The sequence below is a fragment of the Podarcis raffonei genome, chromosome 9 (genome assembly GCF_027172205.1).
Source record: "Podarcis raffonei isolate rPodRaf1 chromosome 9, rPodRaf1.pri, whole genome shotgun sequence".
Classification (NCBI taxonomy): domain Eukaryota; kingdom Metazoa; phylum Chordata; class Lepidosauria; order Squamata; family Lacertidae; genus Podarcis; species Podarcis raffonei.
Genome location: NC_070610.1, coordinates 4,340,160 through 4,362,312, shown reverse-complemented (window position 1 = coordinate 4,362,312; position 22,153 = coordinate 4,340,160). Strand labels below are relative to the sequence as shown.

At 43.0% G+C, this 22,153-nt stretch overlaps 1 protein-coding gene across 4 annotated transcripts in view; it reads right to left on the bottom strand.

Annotated features, from left to right (window-relative positions):
* Nucleotides 1-21,263, bottom strand: part of CPEB2 (cytoplasmic polyadenylation element binding protein 2) — a 76,502-nt gene extending 55,239 nt beyond the window's left edge. For 2 of the 4 annotated variants that reach the window (XM_053404507.1, XM_053404509.1), the window contains exons 1-2: nt 20,405-21,262; nt 14,985-15,266 (exon numbers count right to left, since the gene is read on the bottom strand). In XM_053404507.1, the coding sequence (XP_053260482.1) occupies nt 14,985-15,266; nt 20,405-21,052 (930 nt within the window). In that variant the 5' untranslated portion in view covers nt 21,053-21,262. Of the gene's footprint in view, nt 1-14,975; nt 15,267-20,404 lie in introns of all 4 variants that reach the window. The other 2 variants (XM_053404506.1, XM_053404508.1) reach the window with 2 other exon arrangements.
* Nucleotides 21,264-22,153: the final 890 nt, after the last annotated feature.

Sequence of the window (22,153 nt, the reverse complement as noted above, 5' to 3'; positions counted from 1 at the left end):
TTCTTAACATGATTTGAGCTTTTGCTAATGGGGCCTCCTGCTGCTGCTGCACCGCCGGTGTGTGACTTCCGCTCGCATCCCGGGGCAAAGCTCACAACAAGGGGCAACTACTTCCGGGTTAGCAGAGCTCATTACCTGAAGCATTCGTTAGGAGGACGGGATGTAACACGAGGTTCCACTGTAGGGCAGATGAGGCCTGCCAGCCAGTGTAGCTAATAAGGCACCAGCATACTGTTACTGAATCATCTAGACCCAGTTCACTATCTTGCAGCCCAACTGTACTTTCTGGATTTTTTTTTAAAAAGAGCCTGCATACACAGTGTTAAAATAATCCTGAGTATGTTTATGTGACACTCTTGGGCAAAATGGTACCTATGAGGAGTATCTCTGGCACCTGCCATGCTTCTGAACCCATATATATATATATATATATATATATATATATATATATATATATTCTCACTGTCCCCAACATTATGTGCTGGTAATGACAGGTTACTTTTGCTTCCCTTGAGAAGTATGCAACAGTGAAGGAGAAACTGGAAAAGCAGCACTCTTTTTAACTGCCCAGAGTGGCTGGGGCAACCCAGCCAGATGAGCGGAATATAAATAATAAAATTATTATTATTTCAGCTCTGTGCTCCTCATGGATTGGGTCAGCAGCTGAAATGCTGATCTAAGCTTTGAAAAGCACACTGAGTTGAAATGAAGTGGGAAAGAACATTACCCTTCCAACTTTCTCTTTCATCTTTCTATACTTTTCAAGGCTCAGACTGCAACCTGAGCAGCTGAATAAAAAGCAGAGTGGCCAAGAAGGTGGGAAGGGAAGGATAGCTGAATCAGAGCAAATGTCAATTCGAGTTTTCCATGGATTGAAGTTTGCTCTGACAGAGCTTTAAAGAGCAGGTTTTCATGGTGGAGGGAGAGGCGCTTGGACACAGAGCTTTAAATTGCAGACCGTGTCCGTAAGGAATGGAGGAAAGGCAAGTGTGGAAAAGTGCACAAGAGAAACAGACAGACAGATGGAACACCCACATACGGAAGCTGGATCCAGTGAAATGGATACCATTGGAACTGACTAAATTTTCAGTTTCTCCCACCTCTTTCAAATCACAGATCCCAGCTGTCTTCATTGACTAAACCGTAAAAATAATAGGATTTAGTTCCCAACACGACACAGATCCATATAGATTCTCAAAATTTTTCAAAGGATCCAGTCAAACTACCATCAAAATTGTAGTTCACATCTGTGTTCTGTGATTTGTTGCTGATTTTATTGGCATACTGTGTAAAAAAAATGAAGATCCATGAGGATCTGTACCTCGAATCAATATTTTAGAGTGCTAACAAGCACTGCATCTGTGATTTTTTACCATGCAGTCTACCACTGCAAAGTTTAATTTAACATAAGGACGCCATATAACATAATGCAAATTCAAAAGGATCCATTTTAATCCTATAATGAATGTGTCCACAGGTCCCAAAAACGTTTGTGACCTCTGTATTGTTGAAGGAGGAGGTTTAACAGGGTGTGGATAAGTGGTGCCAGGCCATCTCCTCCCAGATATGCTTGCTGTTGGTGTATCAGCCAAGGTACTCTAAATCTTGGAAGTCTCTTGACACAAATGATGCAAGCTTTCATGGATGCCTACATCACTACCTGAATAAAGTGTGCTCTAAAGTAAAAAGGTTATACCACAATTCTCTTTGCTGCAATACATCAATATGTAATTCCTTCTGAAACTTGCACACACAGTTGTTCAGAACCTCTGATTAAAAGGTAAAGGTACCCCTGCCCGTACGGGCCACTCTTGACAGACTCTAGGGTTGTGCGCCCATCTCACTCAAGAGGCCGGGGGCCAGCGCTGTCCGCAGACACTTCCGGGTCACGTGGCCAGCGTGACATTGCTGCTCTGGCGAGCCAGAGCCGCACACGGAAACGCCGTTTACCTTCCCGCTAGTAAGCGGTCCCTATTTATCTACTTGCACCCGGGGGTGCTTCCGAACTGCTAGGTTGGCAGGCGCTGGGACCGAACAACGGGAGCGCACCCCGCCGCAGGGATTCGAACCGCCGACCTTTCAATCGGCAAGCCCTAGGCACTGAGGCTTTTACCCACAGCGCCACCCGCGTCCAACCTCTGATTACCTCCAAGTGATTTCCAAACAAGAAAAAGAGCTATCAGTAAGGTCAGAATAATGCAAAATAAGAATATGCATTTCCTGGATACAAAACTAACACAGAGAAAAAACAACAGAAGTTGTTACTCAAGTCTAATATTTTGCTTTTTGGAACCACAGATTTCGATGTGTTTGCTGTTCAAAAGCTGTAACAAATAATTGAGCAAGGGTCATAGGCCATGACAGCTTTACCACTTAATCATAATTGACTATATGAGCTTTACAGTATTTGTTAGCAATGATAAAGGAACAATAAAATAGCTACACGTTAAAGTGGCAAAGTATAAAAAAGCTGCATATTAAAAGCTGGAAGACTATGGGGAAACTACTTTAAGATACAGCAGTTGCAGCTTGGAAAAAACTGCTAGTTCAATATATCTTGGATTCAGTTTTGCTGAAACGAACCTGTAATCTCTGCATATGTTATTAACAATGTAGTATTTATAGCTCTCTATAATGCATTTTCCTTAAATGCTGGCATTTCTAAGTTGCAAATGGGTTAAAATTCACATATTGAACTACTTAGGGTAAGGTTTCTGGAGCGAAATTAACGTATTTGCCCAAGGTTTGAATACAATCTCTAAAAAAAACATTTTACTTGTTCATGGGATATCCAAGATGGATCACAATGGTCACTGAGCCAGTCTAATAAAAATACCAGTTTGGATTATTTGTAATGCAACTGTAGGCTTAGCACTACAATCCTTTTTCCTAATCATAAAATAATTTTCTGCTTCACCTTTCAGCTTTTTGCTACATCTGATAAATTTTAATGATATCTGTGAATCTCATAGTCTTATCTGGGATAAAAATCAACAGGTTTCTAAAAAAGGTCCCTTTTGGTTAAATTCATAATGATTTCATTATCATTTATATGAGAATTCCTTGCTTCAAGGTAATGCCCAGTGAAGGAAATAAATAATCCTAACTTCACCTATACCCAGGTGATGGTGGGGAGGTCTAAACTGACAGTCACAGACCAGAAGATAAAAAATAGCACAATGAAAATGTAAAGTTTGCATGTTGCAGCTGGGATAGCAACAGCAAATTCCATGTTGGGAATGAATAAGGGGACTGAAAAGAAAATTGCTAGTCTCTCCCTCGCAAGGAGGACAACATAGAACAGAAGAAGGTACATAAAAGGACAACAAGAATGATAAAGGTAATGAAACATCTTCTCTATGAGGAAAGGCAAAAGTATTTGGAACTATTTAGGATAGTAAAAGATTTACTGAGGAAGGAACATGGCAGAAGTTTATAAAACTATACACAATCTGGAGAGAGTGAAGAAACACTGGCTCCATTCAGATGTCATGAATGGCTCAAGGTGACGTGAGTGAGCCTGCTCTCTTCCCACGTTTTGTGTCTGCCTTTGTTTCCCAAACCATAACTAAGAGCCAAAGTGGAAAGTTCTGAACTCCTTCTCTTGGTCATGTGGGTTGAAGCAGAGTGAATAGGCCTGGGCAGTGTCCGAAACTCAGATACATAAGCTCAATGCCAAATGGCTCCATAAACCAAGGTTAGAGTCAGCAAAACAAAATGTCTAGGGGTAAGATGGCTCTAAAGTCTTATATGATGGATTATGACTGATTATCAATTAAATATCTGGCTAGTTCAGATGACAACCTTGAGCTAGGTTAAGAACTTTGAGAACTTAAAGTCAGACGATCCAGGGAGAGTCCACATATGTATCAGCCTATTCCTACCTCTTTTTCATAACGGTGACTGCTGCTGCCCAGGCTGCACAGAAAAAGCATTTTGGTTCCTGAAATTATTTTCAATTGTACAGATAAAATATAACTGATAGAATTGTACAGGATGTGGTATTAGTGTGTGAAAACAGTCCAATGAACCTCAGGCATGCACTTCCAGATGGTGGAGATGTCAGGCACCATCCAGACATCTTCATTTGGTCACAAGTGTCAAAAACCAGGTGCAAAATGTGCCTGGCTAATTCCGAACACTGGGCCTGGGAGGAGGTTAGGTGCATTCATGCAACACTAAGCCATTCACTTTCTCCCTGCTTCACAATGCTGCAACTCCAGTTCTTATATTCTTAATTACCCTCATCCAAATGAGATATTTAAATTGATAGACAAGACCACCAGACCTTGATTTTCTTAAGAGTCTGAAGTTATTCTTAATTACATTAATATACTGTATATCCTTCTTAAGAATTCACCAAGATATTTTATAGACCTTTCAGTCCATTCTAACTTCCCTAGAAAGAACTTATTTAAAGTTGAAAGCTATTACTCTGGTTTTTGATATTATCTTGTTTTAATCCAAGTTATATTCAAATATTTTACTGTTTTTAAAAAACCTCAAATGTGGAACTGGTGTTCCCTTACCAAAAAATATATGACCTGCTGTCACACAGGACCTTGGTATCCTACCTCCACCATTTCTCTAAGTCAGACTGTCATGTATCTCCCACTAATTCTACTCACATGAAAAAGGTACTTAAGAACCTACCAGGGATATGTGACAAATCTGACAAAATGGCTATGGCTCTCATTGGTCAGAAAGATCCAAAGGTCACTCTCTTCAGGGAGAGGAGAGAGAGTATTTAAAAACTGAGCTGCTCTTGCAACTTTTGGCTGGCTCTTCCATATCACCAGGAAGCTAACCAGCCTCACTGCCTATGTGTAAGTAGACTGAGATCATTGTGCTATTAGCAATTAGAATAAAAGTAGTCAGGTTTTAGAGCCTGCCGGCTCTTTTTAATATTTCTGTTGGACCTTATTGCCCTTTTCCTTGTGTACTCTTAATAAACTTTCACAACTGAACTAGTGGAATCAGTATGTGACTCCCACCCTCAGGATTCGGGAATCGCCACGCACCTAGGTAGCTTTGGGTTTAACGCTATTGAAATCTAAGAACAGAGTTAAAAATCCAGTAATTTGCCCTATTGTCAGAGAGAAACAGAGCGCTGGAGAGCTGACTTTACACTCTACATAAACTGCAAGGGATTGGCTGGAGACATGAAACCTGCTAGTCCAGGATCCTGGGATTTAACCATTAATTGGATATCCTCATCCCCTACCCCTTGTTTCTGGGGATATAGGTGACCAAAAAGGAGTGGTGACAGCAGCGACTACTGGATATTAAGAGTCAACTGGTAGTACTGCAGGGCAAAGGAGGGGGTGTGAGACACTCTCCTAAGCATCCTCCCTTCATGCCTATCCCTAAAGCTGACCTCCTCAACATGGGGTTAGAAAGAATTGACATTTAAAACTATGGAGATAAGGGTTTAAGGGTTTAAGTCAGATAATTGCATGACTAAGATGCCTTAAGTTAGGCATGATGTGAAGAACTGGAAAAGAGAGGGGCTTTTTATATACGAAAAAACCCAATAAAAAGTATAATATGGGTCATTCAATGAAATTTATTGGCAATTGATTAAAGGAAGACAAAAGAAAGGACATCTTCACACAATGCATCATGAGAGTTCTCTTGGCACAATAAATGGTGAAGACCAGGGAGTGAGATGACTTTAAAGGGGGATTAGACAAATTCATGGAGCATATGTTTATCAGCTATTAATCATGTACACTAAATGGAGTCTCCAGATTCAAAGGAAGAGTACCTCAAAGTACAATGGGGGAGGGTATTTGTATTCATGCTTTGCACAAATCCTAATCTAAAATACTTCCATATGAGAAACTGTACAAGTCCTGCACATAAAACTTTACATGTGAAAACAGCATTAAATGTGAGGAAAAGCTACAATTCATGACAACCTACTAATGTGTCAACAACTTTCTACTATAGGCACAGGGCACTATTACATGCATACATAGATTCATCAAGGTGTTTCAGTCCAGACAACAGGAAGAGATTGCTCTATTACAAAGACAAACTACATGTGATGCACAAGATACTGATGGCATATTTTATTTTTTTCCTAAAAGTGCCTATGAACGAGGGTATTTGACATCTAGATCAGGGAGGGCAAGATGTATAGGGCAAAACATACAGGTGCAATCAGAGAAATGGGGTTTCAAGGGGGGAAATGAACTGGAAAATTCAATCTCATTGTCTAGCCTGCAAATTAGGGTAATTTGCAGGTTAACTTACATCTGAAAACTTTCAGTTAGCATGGGGGGAGGGAGAGTAGAATTTGGTGCCCTACAGAGTTCTAATTTAGTATGGCTGTTTTATTTGTATTTAATGCACTAAGCTAAAAACTTTGAAAGTGCTTACCTTGTCTAAAACTATTTGAAATTTGTTTCTACACATCCATACTTAGTTTCCACAGAAAATAAAGCTACAAAACGTTCTGCCCCACATGACTGGGTGCAGTTTGTGCTCATATTCCACTCCACGGTGAAAGTATTGTTGGGGTTCTAGTATACTAGCTTCTGCATAGCATTTTAGAGCACCAAAGGTAATAAGGCCACCAAGACCCCTAGATCCTTTTCACATGTACTGCTAGTGTGCTGTCTCCCCGGGGCTAAGATCCAAGATGTAACTGAACGACTGCAAGGAATCATAAAACCCACTGACAAATACCCCTTCCTCTTGGTTCATGTGGGAACCAATGACACTGCAAGCAATAGCCTCCAGAAGATCAAAAGAGATTACGAGGCTCTGGGCAGGAAATTGAAGCAATTAAATGCACAAATTGTCATCTCATCTGTCCTCCCAGTTGAACGACGTGGCCCAGGGAGAGAGGGAAAAATAGTGGAAGTGAACAACTGGCTTCGCAAATGGTGTAAACAGGAACGGTTTGGATTCTTAGATCACGGAATGCAGTTTCTTGAAGATGGACTTCTGGCAAGCGATGGGCTGCACCTCACAACGGTTGGTAGGAATGTTTTTGCAAAAAATCTCAGAAACCTCATCAGGAGGGCTTTAAACTGACTAATGTGGGGGAGGGAGACAGTGCTCCTGAAGGTAGGAGTCTATCAATTGATGAAGATGATCATCCAAATGTCATAGACCGAATGGAGCAAACAGCACGCAGACCTAGTGGTGGGAGGAAAAAATCCTTAAATAAGAGACACGGGGGAATGATTAATGGACTTCAATGTCTGTACACTAATGCGCAAAGTATGGGAAATAAACAAGATGAGCTTGAGCTCTTGGTACAGCAAACTAAATATGACATAATAGGCATCACTGAAACCTGGTGGGATAAGTCCCACGATTGGAATGTAATAATGGAGGGATACAATCTATTTCAGAGAAACAGACCAGACAAGAAAGGAGGAGGAGTGGCGTTATATGTCAGGGATGTGTATACCTGTGAAGAGATCCAAGATTTAGAACCTCAAAGCCAAAGTGAGAGCATTTGGGTCAAAATTAAGGGAGAGAAGAATAACAGTGACCTCATTGTGGGAGTTTACTATAGATCCCCAAGCCAAACGGAGGACATAGATGATGCCTTCCTGGAACAGATGGCCAAGCATGCAAAAGGAAGGGAGATAGTAGTAATGGGGGACTTCAATTACCCGGATATTTGTTGGATGTCAAACTCAGCCAAGAGCATAAGGTCAAACAGATTCCTCACTGGCCTTGCAGACAACTTCATTGTCCAGAAAGTGGGAGAAGCTACAAGAGGAACAGCCATTTTAGATCTGGTCCTAACCAATGTTGATGACCTGGTTAGTGGGGTAGAAGTGGAAGGATCATTAGGCGCGAGTGATCATGCTCTTCTGAAGTTTACTATACAGCGGAAAGGAGCAGCCAAGCATACTAGGACTCAATTTCTCGACTTTAAGAAAGCCGACTTCATAAAACTTAGGGAAGTGCTGGGTGAGATCCCATGGACAGTAATACTAAAAGGAAAGGGAGTTCATGATGGCTGGGAGTTTGTTAAGAGGGAGATAGTAAAAGCACAACTTCAGGCAATACCAATGAGATGGAAACATGGAAGGTGCCTAAAGAAGCCAGGGTGGCTATCTAAAGAACTTTTAACTGAGTTAAGATTAAAAAAGGATGTGTACAAAAAATGGAAAAGGGGGGAAACCACCAAAGAGGAATTCAAACAAATAGCCAGCACGTGTAGACACAAAGTCAGAAAAGCTAAAGCACAGAATGAACTCAGGCTTGCTAGAGAGGTTAAAAGCAACAAAAAAGGCTTTTATGGGTATGTTCGTAGCAAAAGGAAGAACAAAGAAACAGTGGGGTCACTCAGAGGAGAAGATGGTGAAATGCAAACAGGGGACACAGAAAGGGCTGAACTCCTCAATGCCTTCTTTGCCTCAGTCTTCTCCGATAAAGAAAACAATGCCCGACCTGAAGAATTTGGAGCAAATGATTCAGCAGAGGAAACACAGCCCAGAATAACTAAGGAGATAGTACAAGAATACTTGGCTAGTCTAGATGTATTCAAGTCTCCAGGGCCAGATGAACTGCATCCAAGAGTATTAAAAGAACTGGCAGATGTGATTTCAGAACCACTGGCAGTCATCTTTGAGAATTCCTGGAGAACAGGCGAAGTCCCGGCAGACTGGAGGAGGGCAAATGTTGTCCCTATTTTCAAAAAGGGGAAAAGAGAGGACCCAAATAATTACCGCCCAGTCAGTCTGACATCAATACCAGGGAAGATTCTGGAGCAGATCATTAAGCAAACAGTCTGTGAGCACCTGGAAAGGAATGCTGTGATCACCAATAGTCAGCATGGATTTCTGAAAAATAAGTCATGTCAGACTAACCTGATCTCGTTTTTTGACAGAATTACAAGCCTGGTAGATGAAGGGAACGCAGTGGATGTAGCCTACCTTGATTTCAGCAAGGCATTTGACAAGGTGCCCCATGATATTCTTGTAAAGAAGCTGGTAAAATGCGGTCTTGACTATGCTACCACTCAGTGGATTTGTAACTGGCTGACTGACCGAACCCAAAGGGTGCTCATCAATGGTTCCTCTTCATCCTGGAGAAGAGTGACTAGTGGGGTGCCACAGGGTTCTGTCTTGGGCCCGGTCTTATTCAACATCTTTATCAACGACTTGGATGATGGACTCAAGGGCATCCTGATCAAATTTGCAGATGACACCAAACTGGGAGGGGTGGCTAACACCCCAGAGGACAGGAACACACTTCAAAATGACCTTGACAGATTAGAGAACTGGGCCAAAACAAACAAGATGAATTTTAACAGGGAGAAATGTAAAGTATTGCACTTGGGCAAAAAAAATGAGAGGCACAAATACAAGATGGGTGACACCTGGCTTGAGAGCACTACATGTGAAAAGGATCTAGGAGTCTTGGTTGACCACAAACTTGACATGAGCCAACAGTGTGACGCGGCAGCTAAAAAAGCCAATGCAATTCTGGGCTGCATCAATAGGAGTATAGCATCTAGATCAAGGGAAGTAATAGTGCCACTGTATTCTGCTCTGGTCAGACCTCACCTGGAGTACTGTGTCCAGTTCTGGGCACCACAGTTCAAGAAGGACATTGACAAACTGGAACGTGTCCAGAGGAGGGCAACCAAAATGGTCAAAGGCCTGGAAACGATGCCTTATGAGGAACGGCTAAGGGAGCTGGGCATGTTTAGCCTGGAGAAGAGGAGGTTAAGGGGTGATATGATAGCCAGGTTCAAATATATAAAAGGATGTCACATAGAGGAGGGAGAAAGGTTGTTTTCTGCTGCTCCAGAGAAGCGGACACGGAGCAATGGATCCAAACTACAAGAAAGAAGATTCCACCTAAACATTAGGAAGAACTTCCTGACAGTAAGAGCTGTTCGACAGTGGAATTTGCTGCCAAGGAGTGTGGTGGAGTCTCCTTCTTTGGAGGTCTTTAAGCAGAGGCTTGACAACCATATGTCAGGAGTGCTCTGATGGTGTTTCCTGCTTGGCAGGGGGTTGGACTCGATGGCCCTTGTGGTCTCTTCCAACTCTATGATTCTATGATTCTATGATTCTATGATTCTAGTAAGCCAGGTTCCCCCCCATCCTATATCTGTGCATCTGGTTCTTCTTGCCTAAGTGCAGAACCTTACATTTGCCCCTACTGAAATTCATTTTGTTAGCTTGTGCCCAGTTCTTCAATCTGTTAAGGTCATTTTGAATTCTGATTTTATCTTCTGCAGCATTAGCTACCCCTCCCAGTTTGGTGTCATCTGCAAATTTGATTAGCATCCCCTCAATTTCTTCATCCAAGTCATTTATAAAGACATTGAACAACAACAGGCCCAAGACAGAACCGTGTGGCACCCCACTTGTTACTTTTTTCCAGGGTGACAAGGAACCATTAATGAGTACTCTTTGGGTTCAGTCAGTCAACCAGCTAGAAATCTACCTAACATTTACATTGTTCAACCCACATTTTAGCAGCTTCCTTGTGAGAATATCATGGCAGACTTTGTCAAAAGCCTTACTGAAATCAGGATACACTATGTCCACAACATTTCCATGATCTACCAAGTTTGTAATTCCATCAAAAAAAGAAATCAGATTGGTCTGGCATGACTTATTTGTGAGAAACCCATGCTGGGGGCTTAGTAATCACAGCATCCCTTTCTAAATGCTCACAGACCAACAGTTGAATTATCTGTTCTAGGATCTTCCCTGGTATCGATGTCAAGCTCACTGGTTGGTATTTCCTGGGTCATCCCTTTCCCCCTTTTTGAAGATAGGGACAATATTTGCCTGCTTCCAGTCTGCAGGGTCCTCACCTGTTCTCCAAGAATTCTCAAAGATAATAGACAAGGGCTCTTAAAATACATCTGCAAACTCCTTTAGTACCCTTGGATGCAGTTCATCAGGCCCTGGAGATTTGAATTCATTTAAAGTAGCTAGGTGTTCCCTTACTGCCTCTTTTCCTATTCTGGGCTGCAGCTCCCTCCTTATATCATTTATTCTGTTATCACCAGGTTGGGCATTGCTTTCCTTTTGGGTGAAGATAAAATAAAAGCCTTATTTACCTCGAGATCACACAGTGTTTGTTGGGAAAAGATCTTGCAATTTTGCTTTTAATAGCAGAAGCCAATAAGCCAGTAGGATGGCATGAATAATCATGTCATATAACAAAGGCAGTTTATAGGGACGCGGGTGGCGCTGTGGGTAAAACCTCAGCGCCTAGGACTTGCCAATCACATGGTTGGCGGTTCGAATCCCCGCGGCGGGGTGCGCTCCCGTCGTTCGGTCCCAGCACCTGCCAACCTAGCAGTTCGAAAGCACCTCCGGGTGCAAGTAGATAAATAGGGACCGCTTACCAGCGGGAAGGTAAACGGCGTTCCGTGTGCTGCACTGGCTCACCAGATGCAGCTTGTCACGCTGGCCACGTGACCCGGAAGTGTCTGCGGACAGCGCTGGCTCCCGGCCTATAGAGTGAAATGAGCGCACAACCCTAGAGTCTGGCAAGACTGGCCCGTACGGGCAGGGGTACCTTTACCTTTTTATAACACAGGCAGAGAATTACCGGTAGCTGGAAGATAGCACTGTACAGGTGCCCGTGTAGATCATCCATACTTAACACAGCCAAGATGCAATGAGGAATAATCACAATCATAGAACATGCTCAGAGGAATAACTGAACTGTTATGGTGCTGTCTCAGCTACAATAGCTGCCAATCTCTCCACTCATAAAATGTGCAAAAGCCGTTTGCTATTCCAGAAGTGTGGGAAACACCAACAACAATCCTATTGTCTTATACTTGTTTTATCTGCTTGCTTACAATTCATAAACAATTTCATGCTATACAGAACAAAATGATCCTAACTACTATCAACTTCACAGATTATTTTATATAAAAAAGTAGACTTGACATAAATACTACAAGGTCAGAATGAGAATGTCTGTAGCTCATGCTGCTCCTCTTCTTTCTAATTCACATGCTTTAGTGTTACAGCCTGGGAGAGCTTAGCTTCAATATGATAAAATTAGTTTCAAAAACTGTATAAAATGGTGCAAGGGTGGAGTCAAACATGCATCCTTTGTTACCATGGATGTCGCAACACATTTATGAAATCTACCTCACACAGCACTAAGAAGTGTAGAAGGAATAAATTCATGTTTTCCCAATAGCAAAGTATTGTGTTTTCAGTGCTAGGAAAATTCAATTCCTTCTCAACAAGACTTCCTTGAAAGTGATCTCCAGATTTCTCATAGTAATGTAAATGCCACTGCACATTAATAAATGAAAGATAATGGTCCTAACCTCACTGTTAAGATTAAGGTCTTTTTTGTACTTTGAGAATACTTTCAAATGGAGGAAGAGTAGAGGAAAGACTCTGCTGATATATGGGGCACTGGTTTAACAGTATAGTAAGCAGTATTAACAGTCAAGACAAAATGGAATAAGATCTCCTATTCCTGAATGACAACTCCACCCAGTTACCAGTACACAATATCCAAGTTGCTTCTCAACACAGCAATATTAACCATAACACTTTTTTTAAAAAAATTACAGTGTGTGTGGAACAATTTTCAATTTGCATTCCCAAAACCATAAGCAATATAAACTCTGGGACTTTATCAAAAAAATATTTTAAAGCCACTAAATTCTGTACAAGTGCACGTGTATCACTGACACACAGATACCTCAAATTTCTGTGCCACTGAAACATCTACAAATGCATCAAGAAAAGCTGGCCCAACAATAGTATTATGAAGTTTCAGAACTTAATACCTAACACATGCAAAAACTAAGTGTTGAATGAAAGATGATTTTCAAGATAGGGCACACAGATTTATACAGTGCCAACTGCTGCAGTTAAATCCAGTTACTTCAATATCATTTCTACGCATTTCTGCCCTGCAGGATGCAAGCTTCCAGCCTAAATGGGGAGCACAAAACTATGCCACTAGAGGCCTACTCAATGTCGAATGAAAGTGTTGCCTTCTGCATCTTTGATCTGAGGCGATCTACATTGAAATTCCATTTTCAACACAACATGGTTGATTTATAGTTTGTGATCTTATACACAGATTGTTTTCTCATTACTGTCTAAGCAAGCCACTCCACTGTTATCTATTAAGATTTTTTTTATGTGCAATATACTTTAACATTGCTCTGGATAACATCTTATTGAACTCTAATCCTAGCCTTGGTTGCAACATCTGCTAGTGTACACAACATCAACAGCACCAGACTCTTGGGGCCCAGGGAACATTTTTTCATCTGTGTTGGGAGTGTCTGATTGTAAAAAAAAGTCATGGCATAATGTGTTTCATTAGTTTTCCATTATCTTCAAAACTTCTATTCAAATAACTCTACAAGGTTGGCTTTTAAATATATGGCACAACCAAACTCGACAACTGCACCCCAAAGAACTTACAACATGGCTGCTGGTACCACCTAGGATTATCCATGTTGCAAAAATTGAAGACACTAGGATCTGCAAATTTCTTTATGGTATAACAATGCATGAACTTGACAACCAGAGAAATGATAATGTGCAATGTAAAGTTCCCAAAGCTCTCAAACACCCAGAACATACTTTACTTTATGGTGGGACTATATTACTCATACTAATACAAATAATTTTCATTAATAAGTCCATATGCCATGCTTTGAAGAAAAGCATGGCATATGGACTTATTAATAGTTGTTCTTTGATATGTGTCTACATCACTCATGTACTCATTGAAAGAAGTGATAATACAACACATTTTCTTAGATATTTCTGCTATTGCCTTGTCTAATGGTTATGGGGTTGCTCGTGCGTAAGTTGCCGCCACTCCTGGGTAGGTGGCCTGGTTAAACCTTTCCTGGCTGGACAGCCCCTCACTTCGTGGCTGCTCAGTCGCTGACAGAATCCGACAGTGGGCGTTTCTTCAACCTTTTCCAACATAAAAGTTGTTTGACGCCCAGTCTCCTCCTAGCCTCCCTGTGCGGAAGCCTTCTGCGCAGGGTGGGCGTGGGTAGCGGAGGACCTGTGCCCTCTCCGCTGGTGTCCAGTGAAGAGTCTCGGAGCCTGCTCTCCGCTTCCCCCATTGGCCCCCCTCCATCCCTGGTGTCGCGCTGAATTTCTTCCCCAACAGGAGACCTGCCTCTCTCCCTGCTTGGCCCCTCTCCAGCATCGTCGTGGAGCCTCTCCTCCTCCTCTCGTTCCGATGGCAGTTCCCTGACACCTTGTTTTGTAGTTTATGCAAAACTGAAAAAAACTCATTTTTCCCCCCTTCAGGTTCTCTAAGTACCAAGTTGCTCATTTCAGTGGTATGAAATGCAGGGAAAACTGACAAGGAAACCAGAGTTAATTTACAAGGGAAATCATATGACAATAGTATAAAAAAGAGAATACTTTCATTCCAAATCTAAATATTTGCAGTGCCACGTTTGCAATGCCAGCAGAAAGTCATTGCTATACCAATGCAGTATCAAGATCTGCAATGCTTAAGTATTCCACCGTACTGACTGTTGACCTTCATAGCAAGTTTCAGGGTGCAAAACATTGCTCTGACAATATACAGTGGACCTTCGGGTCACGTGACCTTTACGTAACGTAACTTTCGGGTTGCAAACGTGGCCAACTCGGAAGTGTATACTTCCGGGTTTCATCACGTGCGCATGCGCAGTACCACTCTATCACGCGGCGTGCATGTGTAGAAGCGGTGCCTCTAGATGCGGACTTTCTGGGGTATGTACGAATTAAGTTTCGTACCAGAACGAATTAAGTTCGTATCTGGAGGCTCCACTGTATAAACATTACAAAAGTTGCATGATTAAGGAAGTATTTAGTTTTATCTCATTCAATATCTACAGAGAGAACTAAACAACACAAGCTATATATTAAGGAGATGTAACTGTAGTCAGAAAGTACATTTTCAGCCATCTTACTTATTTAAAAAACAGTATGTTGGCAAAAGTTGAACAACATCAAAAGGCTGTGGTTACATACCATTCTTACCTGTAAGGGTAAGAGCGTGTTACTGTTGCTGTCTGTTCGGAAAACATTATCTTCAATCCATGATTTAGGAGTCAGCGATGGAGTAGAACGAGTAAACTTGGGAGGAGCTATGACGTTACCAGAAAACGGCTTCTTTAAGGGAGAGATCTGGTTCATAGTTCCTGGAATTCCCATGTTTCCAGTTCTACGATGGTCTCTACCATGCACACTTCCCCAAGACATATTTCCTGTGCTCCAGCCAGTACTCTGATGGTTGCTCCAGGGTGATGTCTTCAGAAGAGGCTGAGGAGGGGAGGCGAAGGAGGAGAAATACTAAAGTTATTTGAAAATATTTCTGATCAATTTCTTAAAAAGTATTGGTAACACAGCCTAATCCTATGCATGACTGCTCAGAAATTATTTCTGCTGAATTCAGAATTCCGCTTACTCCCAAATAAGCTTAATACTACAATCTTATTAAAGCCAAATTGACTTTTTCTGGATCAGGGCAACCGGAGAAACACAAAACATAGTTCTTAGTTTTGTTAAACCTAGCAAATACAGTCATACCTCAGGTTAAAGTAGCTTCGGGATGAGTATTTTTGGGTTGTGCGCTGCGGTGACCCGGAAGTAACGGAGCATGTTACTTCTGGGTTTCGCCGCTCACACATGCGCTCAAAATGATGTCACGCGCATGCGCGGAAGCGGTGAATCGCGGCCCGTGCGGACACGGGTTGCATTCGCTTCAGGATGCGAACGGGGCTCTGGAATGGATCCCGTTCGCATCCAGAGGTACCACTGTACGTAGTAGTGACATGAGAATGACAACAGGTATCTCTGGCGATTGCTATGAGAGGCTCAAGCTCTTTATTCCCATCTCAATTTTTGCATGTTATTTTCCTAGGGCAGAACTTGGGGGCCCAGCCACTTTAAGTACTAATCTTATAATACCAAGGAAATAAAACTTTTTTCTTTCTGCTAATTTCCTCTCTTGCTGTGAGATCAGTCTCACTCTCTCTAAATAAGTTTTAGTGCCCCGTACTAATGAAAGCAAAGATGTGACTGACTAAAAGAGTACAAAACCAAAAGTTCCCATTTATTAATAGAATCGATTTCCTTAAGGCTGTATGTGTAGACAGAAACAGATGAATCAGGTTTTAAAGAAAAATGTCAAAACCACATGCCAGATTTATAATATCCCAAAATGATCAGCCCTGTTCTCTCACAAATTAGGAAATATTTGCAATTCCTCAACTTGAGTGCTTGGTTGAACTTGCAGTCCAGGGTCTCACTGTTCTGTATCTCTAACATTATTCATAAATAATTAAAATGAAAACTGACACTTGCTTTATACATACCACTGAAGGTTTCACACACACACACACACACACACACACACACACACACACAAGTATTTAAGTATTTATACATAAGTATTTATCCCTATTTCAATAACACTATCTTCCTATATACATTTATTTTGATAAGTGAGGTGATTCTCTCAGGATTACAGAAGTATGCAAGGCTTAAAGTGCAACTCAAAATTAAGTCTTACTGTGTTCAATGGGGCTTGCCCCCAGGTGATCAAAGTACTGTATAAGACTGCACCTTTAATGTCCCACAGATATTTGCTAGCTCAACTGTCCATAATACTTATGTGTACTCAGCTCTTTATCTTTCAGACTGTTGGTGTGACAGAAATAACTGTTACAATTTTCAAAGGTTTTCTGACTAGTCACCTGGAAAAGATTCTTATTTATCACAGCTGATTGGGTGAGTTGCTATTTACAAGCTTAAGGTAGCTATATTTGGGGTTTTTTATGAAACAGCAAAAGCTAGGCCATAAAGCATCATCATATACAATAAAAGCATAAGAAGTTGATGACTTAAGAAGTATGTAAAAGCATAGTAGCCTTAGGAAAGGTAGAGGGATGGTCCAGGTGTGTGTGTGTGGGGGGGATATGTTGCACTGAATAACTATTCAAAATTCCTTCTTTAGCTTTTGGTACAATATTTTATGTCAAGTGGAATGACGGAAAAGCTTTTCAATGTCACTGATACGGGAACAGCTATAGCTGTGCAATGTGTCAACCTCCAATGTTAATAATTTAACACTTGGCTTAAAAAACAACAACCCCATACATTTAAAAAGAATTTGGGAGGGGCAACTTATAGTACTGCAACAACTAGAGGGCTACTATTCCCATTAGCCCCAGTCACCATGGCCAATCGTCAGGGATGATGGGAGCTAGTATCTCACAGGAACAGACACGATATAATTATTTCAAAGTGAAATATTTTCAAGACTGTTGTGATACATCCTGGTGAAGAAGATATATAAACCATTTCGGTAGGATAATTAAGCAGACTAAAGTCCTATATAATTGCAGATAGACATGGTCAGTCTTGAATGTCTCATGCTGCAATTTTTAGGAGAAATATGCATCATACTGTAAAACTAACAGTGAAGGTAACAGGATTTAACAGGATTTTCATCTTTACAGCTACTCTGATGCTCCCCAAGTACTACTATTTATAAAGCTTAAAGCACAAAAGGCAGAAGAGATTTCTTTTGCTTTGTGAAAAACTTAGAAATTGTTTCTGTAATTCTTAGCTTGTCTAACAATAGACCGAACAGTGAATATCAACGATACTTTTTTTAAAATCTTATTTTAGTTTCCCCATTAAATACAACTTATAATTCTTTTTTGTTTTGTCATTGTAGGTCTTTATTACAGAAACACAGTTGGTTACACAGACAATCATAATTAGATTCTACACCATCATGGGTGACATTTGATCTCAATCCACTATTGACATCTAGGCAGCCGCTTACTCTCTCAGCCATCTGTAAAATGGGAGCAGCAGCAATCTACTAGGCCAGCTTGTTCCAAGAAGAAGCAAGAGGCCTTTAACTTTAAATGAGCTTTAAATGAATAAATAAGAGCTTTAAATGAATCAATAAAAAGATTAGAAGGAAAATGTTTAATACTAAGCATAAATGTACAAACAAAATGCAGCACACTACCCGATGAACAAGGAAGTTTAAAGCTAGTCTGTTATAGAAAACATGAAACTGTAAACTTATATTACTGTGAGTATGCAGAGCTCATTGAAAGAAGAAAGCTTCCAACCAATGGGAGAAAAGGTTTTCAGCCCACCCATAAGGTAGCAGTAAGTGCTGCATGCGAAAAGACTGGGACAACCTGAAATACCACACTGAAACTTTTCTTGGCATCTACAGCTGCTTATGCAAGCTGCTTAGCACATAGCTCAGTGTTGCAAAATAAAACGTAAGCGGAAATTTGTGTGCAGACCTATTCACAACCTGGATAAATCAAGATACTCAGTTTAAGCTGCTTTAGGCCAATTTATGGGTGTGTGGATTGGAATGCCAGATTTTGGACTACCACTTATGGTTGTTGGTTTACACATATGTAAAACTCATTTAAACAAAAAAAACAGTCACTATAAACTAATAAACTTGTCTGAAACTGATGTTCAAAACTGCCCTGTTCTGTTCATTATGAAGTTATGATGTTGCTGATTCACTGCAAAATAAAACTATTGAATAAAAGCAAATAAAATCTATAGGTAGCTAGTATAACAACCCAGTGAATATTGCTTAAACATAACTATAAGTTATGTAGACCCTTCATCATGGGCGTAGCCAGGATTTTGATTGATTCCCCCCCCCGCTACACCCATGCCCTTCATAACTGAAATCCTGTGTATACTTATCCAGATGTAAGTTGTACTGAATACAGAACTTATTTATTTGGTAATTTATTTGGTTTGAAAAAACTGATAATCTGCTTTTTGAGCTCATACTCCACAAAGTGGCTATCATCGTTAGGTAAAAATACAATACAAAACCATTTACAAATATCCAGCGGAAAAACCCAATGCAAAATAAACAATAAAAACTAGCAGTAAAATTCAGCAGATCTCAGCATAGAAACCCTAGTTTATTTACAAGTAAACATGCATAAGATTGCACTGATTGTATTGTTAAGTGCATGAAATGTCTAGGCCATATTATATATACAGAGAATAAATATTTAATGGAAAAAGCCTAACCATGTTTACTCAGAAGTAAGTTCTACTGAATTCAATAGGGCTTTCTGCCAGTTAAGTGGGTTAAGACTGCAGATTTGATCAAGAGGACTGGGAAGAGAGAACAGCCAACTGAATGCTAGTACAGTAATTTATTATGAATTATTGTAACAGAAACTAAGAAAAAGATGTGGGAGTTAAAGGTCTCCTTTGTCTTCCTAGGACTTCTTCACATATTACCGAATTCCAACAAAGAAAGCACTTTCATGTATTGCACAATGTAAGTCCAATACAGAACGCCGTATGTGACAATTACACCTCAATGGTTGATTGCCCAATGCACACATACTGTGCAAAAAAAGCAAACATATAAGATCATTCACACACAACCGACCTACACACAGGATTCATTTTATCTTTATTTTTTATGACTTATTTTTCACATTGGAATTTTGTAACTTGTGAAATCATCCTAAAGATTATAGCACATATTTATTCCCCCTTGCCCCTACCCTGAGGTAACCTTTGCACTTGTGAGCACATTGGACCGGGAGGTCAGGTGTGGTACATCTTGTCTACTCCCAAGCCCTAGAAAAACTCCTCTCTCTGGGAAGGAAGGCACCTTGGGGCCCCACCATGTTCCACTAGCCAGCTGGTGGCTTGACACTGCTTTGACACTTCAGCATGTGCATTTGTGTCCTTAAAAATCTCTCGCATGTGCAGACACACAGCCTACCTACCCAGGTGAACTCACTCCACTGTTCTCTTTGGCCCCCCAGCCCCTCTCCTCAAAAACAGATTCCTGCCACAGCATACATGGCAAACTCTTCTTGGAAGAGAGCAACCCTATAGGACAGGGTTCAAACCTGAGAAGCTTTAAACCCAAACAGAACTTGCCACCATATTTCATTGGTCAATTTTCATGCACTCGAAATGAGTGTGTGTGTGTGTCCCCCCATTCTTTTATGTTTTCAGCAAAAACAATTTTTAAAGCAAAAATAACAGGCATGCACACACGTGTTTCCAAAACAACCCCACACACACACACTCCTCTTTCTTTGACACACACAAACCCTGCTTCACCACCAGCTTTCTGTAAGCAATTAAATTCCTCTTTACCCAGCCCTCCTGCCATTAAACTACCTTCCAAATGGGGGAGGACGACTGTTAATACACCCTTTTCCTGCGTGATCATGTATTCAATCGATCCATCGATAGGTCCAAACTGCTTCGCCGCGAATGCCTTGATCGGACGGCGCGCCAAGGCGAGGCCAGATCGGGGAAACGGCCAGGAATCGGCAATAGCTACGACAGAGCTGGATCTTCTCCTATGGGTCGCCACCCACCCGGGACCCCCGAGGACCCCCCATTCCCGCAGCACCCACCTGGTGGTGGTTGTAGGAGTTCCTCTGCTGCAGGAAGGCGGCTGCCGCTGCGGCCGCGGCCGCCTGGTGTTGGTGGTGCTGCTGCTGCAGCTGCGGGCTGACGGGCGAGCGCCGGTTCTGCTGCTGCTGCTGCTGCTGCTGCTGAGGTAAACTGATCTGAGGCGGCGGCGGCGGGGCTGGCGAGAAGGGGCTTCCGAAAGGCCCCACGGAGGCGGCGTGGGTCGACACGGGCGAGAAGCTCTGGAAGAAAGCCGGGTTGAGGGACGACGGCATCCCGCCGCCCGCCGCGTAGAAACTGCTGCCGCCCTCCGAAGACGACGACGACTCCGGGCTCGGCGGAGGAGCCATGGCGGCGGCTGAGGCGGCCGGAGGAGGCGGCTGCTGCGGCGGCGGCTGCTGCTGGCCCGGCGGCGGTTGCTGAGGCGGCGGCGGCGAGGTCTGCACCGACCACGGCGTGCCGAAGCTGGGCAGCGGCGGCGGCGGAGGGGAGGCCGCGGCTGCCGAGGAGGAGCCTCCGCCGTGAGGGCTGCCCAGCTCGGGGCTCTGCAGGCTGCTGAAGCCCGAGCCCAGCCCGCCGGGCAGGAGGCCCCCGGCGCTGCCCAGCAAGTGGCTGCTGCTGCTGCTGCTGCTGCTGGGGGGAGACTCCATAGGGAGGAGGGCGAGAAGGGAGCGGGCGACGCCGCCGCTTCACCACCACCTGGCAGCCGACGTCGCCGCCGGGCGCCACATCGGGGTCGGCCGAGCGAGCGAGCCGAGGGGCGCCGTGAGTCCGCTGGCGGCGGCGGCGGCGCTTGGGCTGCTGCGCTGTGAGGAGAAAGGGCGGCGCGGGCCAAGCGAGCCTTCGGGGCGGCTCAGCTCGCGAGGCCGCCGCTGGGTGACACGCAGCAGGCGACTCCCTCGTCCGGGTCGGGGTTTAAAGCCGGCCGGGGCGGAGAGAAGAGGAGAGCGGTGGGTGGGGGCCGCCGGCGCCGCCCGCTTCGCCCGGCGCTCCAGCCTCGCCTTCCCCGCGGTCAGCCCCGCTCGCCCTCCCCTGACAAGCTGCTTCGGAGCGGCGAGAAGGACCGAGGGCGACGCCTCCTCCCTCCGCCGAAGCGCTGCTGCTGCTGCTGCTGGCTCGGCGCTTTCCTTTTCTCCCTCTGCAGAGTCCGGCTCTTTCAGTCAATGCAAAGGCTGCCCTTCTTCTTTTCTCCCCCTCCTCGCTGCTGCCCAGTTTTTATTTTGTTGGGGGGGGGGAGCCAATCTTCCTTCCTGGCTTGCTTCGCCCCCAAAGTACCCAGCGATGGCGAAACCAGAGCTTCCCTGCTCGTTGCTAAAAGAGGCTTCGGCTGCAAAATCATGTATTTGGGTTCTTTGGGGGGGGCAGGGGGCGGAGAGAAGTGGGGGGAGGGTTTTAACTAACAAAAACCTGTCCTGGACCAAAAAAAAAGGGGGGGGAACAACCACCGCCCTTCACGGAATAGAAATTGTCAAAGTTATTAAAATAAAAAAAAGATTCAGTATATGTCTATCTAGAAGCAGCCCTGTTTTTGACTGGTGTCCAACTCTATTGAATGGATTTCCTCACGTCACTAAAGTACTGGGGAAAAATCCCTCTGTGCTGAAAAATAGCCCCCGCTTTAAAGAAGACATTGAAAAAATCATGGGGGGGAAACCCCTTCCGAAACCAGAGATTTCTCTCTCTCGGTATGTACATAAATACATATATCTGCCTATCTATCGATCTCATTTATCTGCATAAAAACTGAAGCG